The following is a 17059-nucleotide window of genomic DNA, read 5'->3' on the forward strand; positions in this document are numbered from 1 at the left end:
GCTGATCCTTTCCTCCAGAGAGGGCAGTGTGGGAGGAATCCAGCGACTTCTCGGCCATAAAAATTCCTGCTCTCGCCCTCAGTCTGACCCTCGTCTGCCCTTCTGAGCCAAGGCAATACCGACAGGCAGGGCAGTTTGGAAAGGGAGGGAGAGGCGGGCTTGCTGGTTTGCTTGGCCAGCACCGGGAGCATGAGCCCTGTCTACCCCTCCTCCGTGGACTGTCTCCACTAGCTCCTCTCCCCGTCTACCCATCTCCGCCCGCCTGTCCCTCCGGGCTGCTCGGGCGTCACTGCTTCTGTCCCCAACCTGCCCCACCAACCGGGCCAAAGGGCGGCGTGACTCACGGCGCTGCCACCAGCCCACGGCTTGCCCGTGGCGTATAAAGGCTGCCCCGGCAGGAGGCGGCCCAGCCCTGACCGCTGGCCCGAGGCGCACAGAGCATGGCCCGAAGCGTGGAGCGAGGCTGCGGGGGTGCAGGCTGGGGGCTGCGCGGTGCCCTGGCTGCCGTGGCCCTGCTCTCGGCGCTCAATGCCGCGGGCACGGTGTTTGCGCTGTGCCAGTGGCGCGGGCTGAGCGCGGCGCTTCGGGCGCTGGAGGCGCAGCGGGCCACGGAGCAGCGCGAGGACAGCGCCCTGCGCGCCTTCCTGGAGGAACTGAGTCACGCGCCGCGCTGGGCGTCGGCGCCACCCCGGGACCCCGCGGGCGCTGCGCGCAACAAACGCAGCCAAAGCGGGCAACCCGTGCCGCACCTCCGCGCGGAGAGCCAAGACATGCTGATGATGATGACCTACTCCATGGTGCCGGTAGGCGGGGCTTGACACCCCGTGGCGCCCCTGCTGGGTGGGCAGCGGGCAGTGTGGGGAAAGAGCAGGACGCCCTCTCCTCTCCCGGCCAGGTGGCAGGCAGGGGGCTGTGGAAAGAGGGCCCTGGAAATGTCACCTTAGCCCTTGGGGGTCAGAATCCTCATCAGTTAAAAGGGGACATGGTGAAGGGGTAAGTCTACCACCTCTGAACGTCGTTGAGTCTGCAGGTAAATGAAGGATATAGGCAGTGTTTGTAAGAACCTACTCCTCTTCCTAAGTCTGGACAAAAGTTTTCACCTTCTGGTGTGAAGGGAGCCCCAGCGGTCTCTGGGCTCTGCCTGCACAACTCACTGAGGCCCCCTGAGAGCAAGGAAGCAGCATCTCTGAAAGGGTGCAGGCTTCTTCAATAAAGGGATTCTTTTCCTGGCATAATCTAGTGGTCTGGTTTTTCACGTGGCCTCGCGTCCCCACGAGATTGCTGACCTATTTGTCTTGGTTTAAGTGAAAACAGTCAGTTCTAATTTTACCAAGCACCCAAGACCTTGATGCTGAGAAAATTGCTCCTAGGCCTAAGCGGTTATCTTAAAGTCTCAGAGCTGATGGTACTAATATGCGCTCCAGGGAAGTCTGTAGAATTCCAGAAATTGCTTGCAGGCGGTGCATTTGGGAGGAGTGTGTAGCTTTTCATTATATTTTGAAGGGGGCTCCACTGTACTCCCCCCAAAAAAGGGGGAAATGGCGCATGGATTAAGAAGCATAATTGGTAGGAACATATTAGGAGGATCTTAAGAATAGCATAGGAAAGGGAGAAGCCAAAGAACTTACATGCATGACCCACAGACATGAACTAAATGGAGGGATTGCTGGAGGGAAGGGGAGTACCGGTGGAGGAGGGCAAAGGGGGAAAATTGGGGCAACTGTAACAGCATAATCAATAAAATATACTATAAAAAAAGGTTTAAGAAACACTGCTCTAAAGAAATTCTTTAAAGCAAAGTAAAAAAAAAAAATCTTTTTTCCCAGTTTTAAGTTTCTCTGCTTTTGGTGATTTTTAACTCAGTAATTATCTAACAATTGCATGTAGGTCACATTGCTGTTCCCCATTCCATTTTATTATCCATTACAACCGCAATGGTCTTATTTCACTTTATATTTACAAAGAGTTCTGTCACCTCAAGTGTGAGGAACAATTCAGAATCCTAGGTGTTTGAAGATCAATCCACTTAATGCTTCTGATATCATATATGCTTTTAAATATCTTATATGAACTGAAATGCTTTTAAAACTACATGAAAGTACTACATACTGCAGACACATTTTTTAAGAGATTAAATCTCCCATCCCTAGCTTCCTTTTTTTTTTTTTTAATCCATAAACATTTAAAAATCTGGCCCAAGAAAAAATTTAAAAACAGATCTCTGTAAAATGAAGAAATATCATTTGAGGAATTTGCTCTTTCTCTTGTCTCTCTACTGTGCATTTTGAGGGGGGTTTTGAAACCCTCCAAGAAGGACACATCTGAGCATCAACATTTTATATTTTTAATTCTGTTTTTAAAGTAGAGGCTTATGTATCTAAATTGCAGCCTGTTCAGCCACTAACTCAAGAGAACGGACTCATTTCTGGGTCAATCTGAAAGCTAAAATTAACTACCATCACCTGCTCTATTACAGGTCAGAGAGCAGAAACCTCACATTTATCAGGCTGAGAAACATTTGTAGGGGCTTATCACCAACTCAGCCCCCACTTGCAATGGGCATGCTTTGACCTTTTAGAGCCAATGAGGGAATTTCCATGCTGGCTTTCCTCTTGGGAGTAGTTCACAAACAGTTGGCATATTAAATATGTAGATTCCAGGGCTCTGCCCTTGGGCATATAGAATCATAATTTCCTCACCCTTCAATCCTGTGATGAATTTGATGCGGGTGGTTCAGATGCCACACTTTGAGAAACGCTGCTGTAGATCGCCGCTTCTCAAACTTCAATGTGCTTATGAATATCTTAGGGGTCTTGTTAAAATGCTGGTTCTGATCTAGAAGGTCTAAGTTGGGGCAAGAGATTCTGAGATTTTTAACAAGTTTCACTGATATGAAGGCCGCTGGTCTGAGGACCACACTTTGAGTAGCACATTCTAAAGCAGCGGTTGCACATTGAAATCATATGGGGACATTTAAACACGTGGATCCCACCCCCAGAGATTCTGAATTAATTGTTAGGGGTGCAGTTGGGGGTTGGTGCCCACTTACTATCAGGAAGGTTACGGCACAACTTCCTGATGCCAGAAAGCTGCCTTAAGCATCTCACTCTCACCAGGTCCCCCTCAAGGCCTCTGCTTCAGGCAGGGGAACCAATTTTATTACCAAGAAGCCGTTTCTTTCTTTCCTTCTTTCTTTCTTTCTTTCTTTCTTTCTTTCTTTCTTTCTTTCTTTCTTTCTTTCTTTCTTTCTTTCTTTCTTTCTCTCTTTCTTTCTTTCTTTCCTTCCTTCCTTCCTTCCTTCCTTCCTTCCTTCCTTCCTTCCTTCCTTCCTTCCTTCCTTCCTTCCTTCTTTCTTTCTTCTTTCGCAACATCCTCACCATTCACCTTTGCAAATTTTTCTCATCTTTACTCTGACTTTCTTGGAACAGAGAATTATTCACATGAGGAAACAATTTTTAAAAAAGAACTGTCCCACGGGCACCTCTAGTAGAGAAGTTGCTAAGAGAACTGTTCAGTACACAGCCTGACAATTCATTGCACAGTCCTTAAGGTTGAATTCTATACCTTCCCCTGCCCTTTCATACAGCACCAGTAGGTCTTCAATGAGGGTTCGATCAAAAGTCCCCTCACTGAGGTCCCATGTCCTTAGAAATCTAGGAACAAAGAAATAAGCTATACGCAGACTAGTATCATAATTTCAAAAAGTCCTCCAAAATGTTCATTTACCCATAATGAGCCTCCTCAAATTAACAGAATTCAGAGTTCTGTGCTTTTGGCTGAAAGTACATCTACTCAGCATGGCAATTCTGGCTAGCACATTCTGACCAGGGACTGGTTGGCAGCTGTAAATGACTTTGTTGAATGGGCAATGTAACTAATTATTACTTAAGTGCAGTTAGTTTGGTACAGCCAAACACATTAAATCCTTAAAAGTAAGTGGGTGCTTTGGAGAAAAATATTAAAAGGGGCTCTGGGAACCACCTAGCTGGACCAGTAATGGGAACCCATCTGCCAGAAAGTCCTACAGGAGATGCTGCTGCTGTTGAGTCTCCACACCTGCCCCCCCCCCCCCCGCTGCCACCTCACTTCTCCTCCCATCAGCTGTCCCCTCTCATTCATTCTCCACATCTCACCCATAAAGATGTTCTGATAGATTTTTCATCTTGCACAAAAACAAGGGTTGAGCACCCAGTAGGAAGAAAGTTTTACTTCTCACAATGTGCACCTTAAGCTCTGAATGAATCAAAAATGTACACTTATGGAGCTCTAAAATTACTAGAAAAAATATGAGTAACTTCATTTTTAATTTTGAAATGGGGAAAATCTTTCTTTCAAACTATAACTTGAAAGCCAGAAGCAAACAATAAATAAATAAACTTAACTACATTTAAAAGTACACACAACAATGATAAAACTTCTGTAGAGCAAATAACAACAAGAAACAAACACACACCATAAACAAAGGCAAAGATAAATGACAAACTGGAAAAAATATATTGCAGCTCATATCATATATACAGGGCTAATCTTCCTGATATATATAAGCACTCCTAGAAGATGATAAGGCAAAACAAAAAACAAAAAACAAACAAAAAAATAATAATAACTAAATCAGCAACAGAAATAGGAATCCAATAGAAAATGGAACAGTTCTCAGGAAAAGAAATGCAAATGTCTCTTAAACACATGGGGAAAGAGCTCCTGATTTAAAAATGGGAATTACAGCTGCCCTGAATAGTTTTTACCTGTCAGAATGACAGGACTACAAAAGTTTGACAGAAGTTTGTTGAGGAAGCGGAAGGGAAACAGACATGCTCTTGCATTGTGGTTTAGGGTACAAAATGGTACAACCTATGTAGAAGGCAATTTATCAATACCTTAAAAATCTACAAATACATTTATCCTCTGACCGAGTAATTTCATTTGTGGGAATTTATCCCGCACAACAGATTTTATCACCTATGAAATAACATAAGCACATAGTTGTTCACTACATAATGTTTGTAAAGCAAAAGACTTAACCTGGGTCCACTAATACCAGACTAGTCAAACTGGCCTATTCACCCACTGGGATATTAGGTGGCTGTAAAACAAGAATGAGAAAATTCTCTCTGTACTGCTGTTGGAATAATCCCCAGTGTGTACTTATTTTAAGTGAAGAAAGCAAGGCAAAAAAAGTATATATTGTATTTAGTAAGGAAGAAGGGAAAAAATAAATGAAGAAACGAACAAAAGTGCTTACTTAGGGAACGTGGGAAAACAGTGGGAATGAGCCTTTCACTGTGTAGCTTTGTGTATTATTTTGACTTTTGAACCATGTGGCTGTGTTACTCTTTTGTGAGTGAAAAGGCCATAAGCACATGGCAGCTGCCACCAGGCTGGGGGTGATTGAGTGTGATAGGGACTGCCAGCCCGAGGTCCCTGTGCTCTGTCTAAAAGGAAGGCTCTTGCTGATTGTTGCCATGTAAGAACGAGAGCCCAGTGTGCCTGATCTTCTTATTTTTTTCCCAAGAGAGTTTTTATTTAAAAAAAAAAAAAAAAAAAAAAAAAAACCTCTGACTTTTTATGTAAAATTACTTGGCTTTTAAATATTGACAAAAATTCGAAAAAAAAATTTTTTTTTTAATTGGCTGACAGTGTGTTGGCCAAACAAGACTCATATTGTTAGGGGCCATGTTAGGACGTCCAAACTTAATTTGCAGCAATCTCATCTTATAGTGATGGGCGGTGTTGAACAAAAATGGCTTTATTTAGCTCAACAACAACTCCATGCCATCCTATTATTTCCCAGCCTGATTCTGATAGGATGGTAGTCATGGGTCCCACCCTCAAGCCTTGCTCCTACTAGGCTGGCTTCACAGGTCTAGAGCGGTCAATGTCAGGACAGCTTGAACCACCCATTAACCCCTCAGCTAGGCCATGTTTCAGACCCCCATTCTCTTCAGCTGAAGGGGAAATGTGTGCCCCACGGGTCCTCCAGTGTGGCGGGAGCCCTGATGAGAAATCAGGGGTCTGATGCAGCGGGACAGAAAAGGACAGGACGGCCAAAGTCAGAGATCCGAATGCGGAGCCTGGGCCGTGGGCTTCCCTGGCCTTCCTCATAGCAGCGTGAGCACATGGGCACTTGGGATATCACTCCTGTCACTGTGTGGTTGGTTTCCATGTCAGAAGCTATTTCTCATGTCAGTTAAGGGTCGCAAGGCATGGGGGATGGGGGGTACTTGAAGCTACACCTCTGCTAAGACTGTATCTGGTGCTGGTACTGTGAACACACACGTAAACCTAGCTTGTCTATCAGATCATGATGGTATGTTGAGGAATACAGGAGAGAGCTGACCCCTTAGCACCTCCTTTAGACACTTGCTTCATCAACACATATTTTGCACACATGCAAAGAAAATATTCAATGTAGATCTGTATATTTATCACGATTCTCTAAGAATATATGTAAGAAACAACTGGCTCAAGACTGAGCATCTGGACCCATAAGAACGGAGCAGTTGTACTGACCATAAGAATGATACTAAGCCATTTAGACCTGCTCCCAGGTCCTGGAGCTGTTAACAAGCCCCTCATCTCTTTCTAGCCAAAATAGCAGAGGTGAGGGCAGTAGGAACAAACCTGCTGAGCCTTTACAACCTGAGCAGGATGGATCTGCAGGGGCCTGGTGAATTGTCTACTCTTTATCTGCTATGTCCCTACGTCTTCTTCTACCTACACCACCACTATGCCAGTGACAAAATGGGTTTTTCCCTTTGGAACCCAAAACCAAATGCCCCACTTGAAAAGGGCTACTCCACTCTGGGGAGACAGCAGAGTGCCTTAGACCAGCCGGTTACTTAGTGGCGCTGGCCCACAGGCTGAGAGGTCTTTGGACAGAGGGCCCTTTCTGGATGAGTTCCAGAACAACTTCTCAGATTGTGGGGCTTCCAGTGCCAAGGGGTGGTTCATCTACCAACTGCCCTTGTCCCAGGATCTCTCTGTGGCTGGCCTGGAGTTACCTCCATGTGATGCTGCTGCTGCCTTCAGCTATTATGGCCTGCCCTTAACCTGAGCAGCCCGAGAGTCCTTCTTCCCTGTTAGGTTCCCAGTCAAATCCCCTCTAGCTGATGCCTCCCTGATGTATGTTGTGTCAGTGAGCAGGGCGAACCCTGGAGTCAGACAGATTCACATCCTGGGCTCCCAGCTCAGTAGCTGGCTGACCTTGGGCAAGTCTTTTAACTTCTCCAAGCCTCTGTTTCCTCATCTGTAAGACTGAGATATGCTCCACGCCTCACAGAGTTGTTAGGAGTTTTAAGGGAAATGCAGTTGGTAAAGTACAGTGCCTGGTGTAGTTAGGTTCCCAGTAAGTGTTCATTGTTGCCATTAAGATTAATCACTACTTATCATTAGCCCTTCTTGCCCTATGCCTTGGCATTTCATTTCTGGGTTTACTCTTTATCTCCATTTCCTTCAGAACGCCAAGTTTTCTGTTCATATGTGTCTCTATCAGCTGTTGCTTTGGGTTAATATCTGACTTCTTAAAGCCTAGATTAGCATCACCCCAACCTCAATGATCTTGTCATTGAAAACAAAAGAGTTAGCCTTGATATGGCAAGAGGGCTTCTCAGCAGGCCTGGATTTCTTGGGCCCCTGCCCCTTCTGCAGGGCCACTGATGACGAGGGTTGGCAGAGAGTCATCATGACCCCAATTCTGACGGCTTAGCTGTTGTTAAATTCTGTTGATTCCTATTTGGTGGCAGTCCTAAAAAATGTTTTGAATGCTTTTATTTGAAAAATTGACAAAATGCAAGTGGAAGGTAGAGCAAAACCAACTTCTAAGAAAGGAAAACAATTTACTTTTTGGAGTCTCGTGTTCTTTAGGATATGGTTACCTGTGTGGAAACTATCAGAACAATCTTCAGATCTGATAAAACACACGTATCTAGGGGGGGGAAAAAGACATTCTTTTTCTGCTCTACATTCCTCTAACTCTCCCCTCCCCCCACCCCCCACCCCAAAAAAATCCTTGGCCAAATCTAGTTGACATTCAAGCTTAATTTGCATGCATTTTATCTACAGAGGAAAGGTCATGTGTGAAAAAATGCTGAAGCTTTTAGGTTGTGATTCTGCTACAAAGGGAGCATTTTCCAGCCCATCAGTTGCTTTTGTGTAGCTCTTTGGGTTTAACAGCCCTATATTTTAAGTAGATATAATTTTCTTCTAGTTTAACTAAAGTTCAAGACATAATTTTCTTTATTGAAAGGTAGAGTTAAAACAACAAGGCCAACTAAAGATCATTTAAAATGCAATTTGTGGAGTTTGTTCTGAATGCAATAGACAAAGTAACCCCTTCACCTGCCACTCAGAAAAAAATTTCTTGTGCTCACTGAGCGCTGGAAACTTTGGAGACCCTGCCAGGGCTGTATAGAAAAACTGTGAAGTACTTGGGAATGGGCTGCGGATAACTAACTGTACTCAGCCTAAAATGATCAGCTGGCAACTGCAAAATCATTCCTGGTTTTTAATAATTATAGTAGGTGAGTGCTGGAATCTAGAATACTTTTCACTCCAAGGCAAAAAAGAAGGTCCTTTTCCTATATGCAACACTTGAGGACCCTGGAATCAATCCCTCTGAACAGGGAGACGTATAGAGGAAAACCCTTTACAGTGAGCTCTGTGATGAGTATCAGGGAGTCAAGAAGAGAGGAAACCAATCCTCACTAAAGTAATAACAAAGTTTCATGGAGGAGACAGAATTTGAAATGGGCAATGTATGGTTGGTGAGATTTGAGCTGACAAGGAGGACAAATCATTCCAAGCACAAGTAATAACTCGAGCCAAGGTCTAGGGACTGGAATGACAATGGTACAGGGCTGGAAGAGCGAGAGGCCAAGCAGGCCTTTCTGCACTGGGAGTTTGGGTGGAGCATGGAGTGGAACTAAGGTTGGCTGGGTGAGAGAGAGCCTTGAATTTCCCCTTTAAAAAATGAATGTGATGGACAATTGGGAGTATTGTAGACCCTTAACCATTGGGGGGGGGGGGTCATGAAAAAAGTGGTTTTATAGGACTGATTTGGTGATGTGATACAGGAAAGAGTGGATAGGGAGAAACCAGAGGCAAGGGAAAAAGTAAAAAAACAATTGTGTTAGTTCGGGCAAGAAATAACTCATGTCTGGCTGAGGTGGTGGCATGAGAAATGGAAAAGAAGGTGTATATCCTAAAGTATCAATAGAGTCAATTGAATTGATCTTGGTAACTATTTAGATATAGGAAAGAGAAATGGTCCATCTGGTCCAGACCTATCCAACACTGAAAAGGGTGATGGCATCATGGACAAAATCTGGGAAACACAGAAGAGGGGTTAGTTTGGAAGTGAGGGTGCTGAATTTGAAACTGAATCTGAGATGAAAGAGAGAAAGAAGTAGAGGGAGCACTGAGGAATGAAAGCATATTCAGGGAGAAGAGAACATCCTGCTTCTAAAAAGAACTCCATCTTCTTCATGAGTGAGGTCTGTACAAGTCCAAAAAGTAAAAGGCAGACCCCAAAGTTTTTATAATGAGTGCTGGGATCATACTATGTATGTTCATTTCTGCCCCCCCCATTAGCTGTGTGACCTTTGACAAGTCACTCAACCTCTCTGTGTCTCAATTCCCTCATTCTTAAGAGGGCAGTGATAGCATTATCTACCTTAGGTGTTATCATAAGGATTCGATCAATAATCGATGAAAAGTTCTTAGCATGGTTCCTAAAATTCAGTATGTGTTAGCTTACTATTACTAATATTTTAGTATTTCTCAAGTGCTTCCTTGCTTTCCTTGAGGGAATTTTGCGGTCTGGTAATAAAAACAGTGGAAATGGAATCAATAGAACTTGCCAGAGAAAAGGCAGATTCTAGGATGACTCTAAAGTTTGGGATCTCTGGTGACTGGGGAAACACACAGACCTCTAAAAAGAATGTCTCTTCCCAGATTGTCGTTTTTCCAGTTGATGGGTCTAAAAGGAATTAGTGTATTTATTTTGGATATCAGATTTAGGGAAGTTAATTATACTAATTAAAATTTGCACCTTTTTAATTTATGTCCAATGTGAACTCACGCATTCATTCTTTCAATGACTAAATCTTTATGAAGCTCATAGGAATGGCATGTTTGCCAGACCAATGGCTCCATCCAGCCAGTGTTTCGATGCTAGCAGCATCAATAATTATTTTGTGGGTGAGCAGCTCACCCTAAGGATCTCATCCAAATGTTTTCTGGAGTAACCACTCATAGCTATTCCCTGTGCAGAGGGAGGAGGGGGCCGAGCAGGGAGTCGGTTGACAAAACATCTTCACCAATTGTCTTGCTATATACAAAGAATGCCGCAAGGCAGAGTTTGGGGAGAATGGTTTGATTCTCGGTCCATCCCCCCAACATTGGAAAAGTTACTTAACTAGGGTTTATGTACACTTTTCTGACTATAAGGTGCAGATAAGAATGCTTAAATAAAAATCAGGAAATCTCTGAAGATGCTTGTTGAAGAGAACAATGTGAGCACAAAATATTGTTATTAACAGTTAGTGAAAGGTTATTCCAGCAACACTTCTGCGTCAGAAAACTCCACGAGAGGCTTGGAGAGACAAGTGATTCTCAGCTCACTTCAGAACACTTGTCTTTCTTCCCTAACGCCTTCTGCACTTATTTGTCTGTATTGCACAACTGAAACCCTGTCTCTGTACAGCTGGGGTCTCTAATTTGTCACCTTTAGTCACCTTATCTCTTTAAATACAGCTCACTGTTCTTTGCTGTGTGATATTTGATGACTGTCTCTTCACAGATGAATTCATCTACAACTCAACAAGTACAAATATAAACTAAGCCCATTTCTGAATCCAGTTTCTTGAAATGCTAAGAGTTCTGAAGGTGGGTCCTGGAGCATTTTTTAAGTCCCTTCCTCGGAATTCATGCCACCCACCAAATGGGAGATGGTGTCCTGTTGGTAAGACTGACTTAGGGGTCTGCTCTGTCAGAGATTCATTCATCCATTCATCCACTCATTCATCCATTCATTCATTCATTCATCCATCCATCCATCCATCCATTCATTCACTATGTAGTTACTGAGCACCTACTATGTCCCAGGCACTATTGTGGGTACAAAAGAAAGAGTATGAGCAATACATACAAACCCCCATCCTCTTGGACTTTATGTTCTGGGGGGAGAGGGGCAGACAAAACCCAGAGTGAACTATCTACAATATTAGAAGGACATAGGTGTTATGGAGAACAACAGAGCAGGGAGGAGGTTCAAGGAGTGGGAAGGGAAGGTGCAGTCATGTCATGTGGGTGGGGAAGGCCTCACTGAGAAGGTGACATTGGAGAAAGAAACTTGAAGGAGGAGGAAGTGAGCCCTGTGGATCGGTTGGGGAGGGCCATTCAGGTAGAGGGAATGGCAAGTACAAAGGCCCTGAGGTGGGACTGTGTCTGGAGAGCTCAAGGAACAGCAAGGAGATCAGAGCAGAGTGAGTGGGGAGGAGTAGGAGGGAAGGAGGTCCGAAAGCTCTTGGTGGGAGGAGGAACAAGGGAACCAGTTCATACAGGACCTTGTAAGCTATTGTAAATGTATCAGCCTTTATGGGGAGCTTTTAAAGGATTTTAGGCAGAGAAGTAACATGATCTGAACTGCCTTTTCAAAGAATTGCTATGATGACAACTAGACACCATGTGCGGGCAGGGCGAGCAGTGGAAGCAGAGAGGCCATTAATATAGCTTTTGCAATAATCCAGGTGAAAGAAGATAGTAGCTTAGACCAGGCTGGTAGCAGTAGAGATGATAAAAAGTAGACAGTGACTAGATATGTCTGATGGTCAAGGGGATGGAATTTGCTGACAACTTTAATGTGAGTTGTGAGATGAGGACAAAGGAGTCGAGTGACATCAAGGTTAGTGGCCAAGCAGTGGAAAAGTAGAATTGCCACTGACTGAGATGGCAGAAGTGCAGATGGAACAGCACTGAGGGGAATACCAGGAGTTCTGTTTGGGACATGTTAACATCATTTCCATTAGATTTCTGGGGGAGATGTTGATGAGGCAGCTGCATCCCAGAGTCTGGGAGCGTTACCCTTTGGAAGTGTACCAGGAAATAGTGGAGATGCTGAACTTGAGAGTATTCATTCCCTGGACACAGGGAGGCTCTAATCAAAAGTCTTTCTACTCCTTATTAAACCCAAACTAGAAAGAAAGAAAGAAAAGAGAGAGAGAGAGAGAGAGAGAGAGAGAGAGAGAGAGAGAGAGAGAGAGAGAGAGAGAGAGAAAGAAAGAAAGCGAGTGAACTTTTATTAGCAACCAAATTAAATCAATTAACTGTGTTGTGAGTCTTTTGTGCCAGAGATTTTGTCTTACTTTTGTAAGCACAGGGCCTGGCTTATAAAGTGTCTGCTGGTACTTCTAAGTCAGTCAGAAATACCTTGGAGTTTAAAAGAAAGCTTTTACCAACTAGGCAACATGTAAGTCAATAAAACACATGCTGACTGACTGTTCTGGGCATAGTGAGTGCACTCTGTGAGTGATGAGGAAAAACAGCAGCCCCCGTGGAATGCAGTGGCTCGTGGGAGGGAAAAGACAAATCCTCAAACACTTATAACACAAAGAAAAGGATTATAGGATCATCAGAGAAGTAAGGATAAAATCCAGTGGGCGATCAGGAAAGGTTTCAAGAAGGAGGTGGCTTTTGAGCCACATCTGGAAGGATGGGCAGGATTTCAGAAGCAAGGACTGGGAGGAGGGAAGAACCCACTTGGAAGACAGATGGTTCATTTTAGCTAGAGCATGGTACAGGTAGACGTAAAAATGTCTGAAAAGTTTTTGCCATCATTCTTTTTTTTTAAAAAAAGATTTTATTTATTTATTTTTAGAGAAAGGGAAAGGGAGGGAGAAAATGAGGGAGAGAAACATCAAGGTGTGGTTGCCTCTCACGCGCCCCCAACTGGGGACCTGGCCCGCAGCCTAGGCATGTGCCCAGACTGGGAATCAAACCAGCGGCCCTTTGGTTTGCAGGCCGGTGCTCAATCCACTGAGCCACAGCAGCCAGGGGTTTGCCTTCATTCTTGAGTAAAGAATTGAAAATGTTTTCTTTTCAGAAATGCCCTTAAGATTTTTTTTGTTGCATGTTTTAAGCAGTTTTATTATATTGCCTTAATGTCATTTTCTTCATGTTTCTTGCACTTGAGTTTTGTTGAACTTGCTGGAGATACAGGTTAATGGTTTTCATTATATTTTGGCAAGTTTTCTGCCATTATTTTCTCAAATATTTTTCTGCCCTCTCTGCCAACCAGAGAATTTAATTACACATATATTGGGTTACTTGACGTGGTCCCACAGTTCACAGATAATCTGTTCACCTTTTCCATCTTTTTTCCTCTGTGTGTTTCAATTTGACTAGTTTCTATGGCTGTGCATTCAAATTCACTAATCTTCTGCAGTATCCAGTCTGTTCTTAGTCCTAGTCAGTGTGCTTTTCACCTCAGACCTTATAATTTTCATTTCTAGAAATTTAAATTCAGTGTTTTTTATGTGTTTTATGTTTCTTTTTAGTCAATCTTGCCTCTAGCTTCTTGAACACTTGGAATACAGCTTAAATAACTATTATATTGTCTTTGTCTACTAATTCCTTTATCCAGCTCATTTCTGGGTGGGCTTCAATTGATTGATCCCCACCCCCACCCTCATTATGGGTTGTATTTTCCCGGTTCTTTGCAAGCCCGGTAATTTTCTGTTGGATGCTAGACACTGTGAATCTACTTTGTTGGGTGCCATCACTCAGTTGGGCACCTTTAATTGCCAAGGGGAAGAAACACACAGCCTTGGGTAAGTTCCACATGGCTGACCACCTAGAAATGACACACTCCAACCTCATACCATCAAGATCCTACTGTCTGTTTAGTACTCAAGTAAGAAATTAAAGGAAACACACAAAGAACGGAAGATAAACCCAATTTGAATCCAGGATGCTCAGGAAGGGAAGATGTCCATTTCTCTTTCATGCTGAGGAATGAAGAACGACTCATTCCAGCTTACTATGTGGAAGGCTCTGGGCTGTGTGAGGCAGTTATAAAAAAATAAACAAGTTTTATACTTCCCTTGCCCTCAGATGCTTAGGTTAGTGGGAACAAACAAGTAATCAGGCAACGGCGTAAGTGCCCCAATGGGAGGAATGCGGGATGCTGTGGGACCACATGGGAGCACCTCTGACCTGGGACAGGAGGGAAGACTTTCTGGGAAAGTGACATCTAAGCTACAACTAGGATGATACACAATATGAGACAATAACTAGGAGTTTTGTAACTTTCTTCTGATTGTGTGTCCATAATAGTTAGAAAATACAGAAAGGTATAAAAAAATTAATTTAAAAATTATTTTGCAAATTAGTAAGTTGATATAACATGGTAGCTAATGGAGAAGTTACCCAGTGATCCTTCTTGATATTTTAAACTTATAACAACTCATCAGAAGAACGAGAAAATCCCCACCTCTTCAGTCAGGGCTCTGTTCTCAAGGTCAAAGCTTGTAAGCAGTTTTATGGGGGAGAGGGAGGCAGAGAGAAGTGCTGAACCTGGAAGATGTTGGAGCAGGCCTTCTCAAAGTGTGGGTAGAGGCCAACTGCATCAAAAAAGACCTGGGAGAATCTGTCTAAATTGCTGATGTCCAGGCTCCACATGGGATCTCCTGAGTCAGAATTGATGGAAATTGAGCCTGGGAACCTGTATATGAATTGCTCCCTTAGTGATTCTAATACACCCTAAATTGGAGAATCTCGGGCCTGGAATTAAACAAGATTGAGTGGGAGAAGGGATTCGAATCTTGGTAGTTTGAGGTTTAAAAGAGGAGGGCTCCACTCCGACTCTGACTCCTCTGCGATGGGTTGGATCTATAACACTGGGAGGGAGCTGCAGGTGTCTGATTATGGTGAGGGTGATTTTTTTTTTTTCATGTTTATTGGTTATTTGAATTTTTTCATTGTGTAAGATTTGTTCATCCATGTTTTACCTTGCTTTTTAATTTTTTTAAAATATCTTACTAATTACAAATACCCTTTTATAGGAAAATTATTAGTTTTTTTTATGTATTACACCAGTAGCCAAATTTCCTCTTTAATAATTTTTATAACTTTTCTTGAGAACTTACAACTTGCCAGATGCTATGCTAACTTTAGGTATGTATGTCAAAACTGCCTTTACCTAAAGGGTAGTCACCATGATTATCATTATTACAATATTATAGTATTCTCATTTTACAGACAGGTCACTGAGGCTTAGAGAGGTTAAGCACCCTGTCCAAGGTCACAGAGCCAGTGAGGGAAGGAATTGGAACTCAGACCAGACAGAGGGCGTCTGACTGCAGAGCCCATGTTCTTCGGCCTTGGGTGTTATCTGCCTTTTACTTTTGTTTCTAGGTCTTTTCATGTTCATGTCATCAAATCTATAAAACCTTTCCTCTGTGGGTTCTTCTTTTACTTTCTTGCTTAGGGTGTTGTTTCCCACTGCGAGATCTCAAGATTCAATAGTCACCTATTTTCTCACAGTTACACATAATTTCATTTGAAAGCTATCCCACTGCATTAGTATGTGTTTAAAATATACAGAGATAACAAGAGTCTTTCCCCTTTAAGAAACCATTGGCCAGAATAAGTTATAAAATTGTTGGACTCAAAAAAAAAGGCGATTCACAACAAAGCAACTTCTTAAAAATAAAGCACAGACAAGGATTTGAGATTAGTAACTTGATATTTAGCTGCGACATTTTCTCTTTTATGACTCAGGGGAACCGTCTCAAGATGAGACGCAATGTGAGTAGATAGAACACCCTGTCACCTCCAGGTTTGCGTCTGTCCTGGAGGAGTCAAGAACCCAGCGTGGGAGAGTGGGAGGCTGCATCCTGAGCCTCCTCTGAGAGAGGCCCAGTGCTTCTGGTTCCTGAGCTGCGATAGCCAGGTGGTGCCACAGGTGTCCTTGCTGCCAGTGACTCTCTAATAAGCAGGCATCAGGAGGATATGCAAAAGGACTGGCTTCTTGAACTGTAGACAGGACAAGCTGAGGACTGGGGTTGGTGGCACTTGAGCTCCTGGTGGGACAACGGAAAGGCTCAGGAAGGGGGTTAGAATGGCCAACACTGGCTTATACTTACTGGGTTAGGGCACTTACCAATTTGTATCTGATTATTTCTATGAATCCTACTCTGTGTTACATTTTGAATTCAGTTGATAAACTTAACTAGTAATTAGACTTTGGTTAGATACCTTTATAAAATAGTATGAATTGATTTCTCAAAAAGTAGAATCAGCTGATTTATGTTCAAATCATGAAACATGTTTATGTAACACCAGTATTAACATACCAAGTTGGTTTTACAAGGACTCTTTCATTTAACCCTGGCCAGGTAGCTCAGTTGATCAGAGTGTCACCTCTGTACACCAAGTTTGCTAGTTCGATCCCCGGTCAGGGCACATACAAGGACTCCTTCATTTACGCCTCATGATCACTGCCTGGGGTAAGGATTGCCATGCACCCTATTTTGTCAAGGGGCTGAGGAGCTCGTGCAGGGTCCTGTGTGGTCAACTAGCAACACCACTCACCTGCCACTCCTGTATGACTGAGGCCAGAGCCTGAAGAAAAGCCTGAAGCACACCTGGGAGAGGACGTGGTCCTTTAGAGACTTCTGTCCTGCATTGTCAGATCTCCCCAGTGTCAGTAAATGTCAGGCTGGGCTGTTCCCCAAGGCCCTGATCCCAGCCGCAAGTAATTTTGCTGGAGACCTCGGGTGAGGGCCGTTGCTGGAACTGTACCCTGCACTTGGCATTGCGGAGGAGTCCTGAGCCCAGAGTGGCTGCCCCAGCTTCTGTGCCTTCCCAACCTTTGCATGCAAGAGGACTGGCCACAGCTGTGGGTGGACTCCAAACCAGCACCCGTTAATTATTTGTTCAGCACTTTATTAGTGAACCCAGGCAATGACTGAAGCAGGGTGAGGAGGGGAACTCTGGGAGGCTGCGTCAGGCTCTGGAGCTCCAGTTCAGTCACACGGACCCTACTCAGCCAACTAAATGC

General features: G+C 43.8%; 1 protein-coding gene across 1 annotated transcript in view; it reads left to right on the forward strand.

Annotated features, from left to right (window-relative positions):
• The first annotated feature begins 376 nt into the window (after positions 1-376).
• GLDN (gliomedin) overlaps positions 377-17059 on the forward strand; it is a 50882-nt gene continuing 34199 nt past the window's right edge. Inside the window, exon 1 of the mRNA XM_090270599.1 lies at positions 377-803. Within this exon, the coding sequence (XP_090126725.1) occupies positions 441-803 (363 nt within the window). The 5' untranslated portion in view covers positions 377-440. The remainder of the gene's footprint in view (positions 804-17059) is intronic.

Source organism: Furipterus horrens, unplaced genomic scaffold (genome assembly GCF_987537825.1).
Source record: "Furipterus horrens unplaced genomic scaffold, mFurHor1.1.pri manual_scaffold_3, whole genome shotgun sequence".
NCBI classification, from domain to species: domain Eukaryota; kingdom Metazoa; phylum Chordata; class Mammalia; order Chiroptera; family Furipteridae; genus Furipterus; species Furipterus horrens.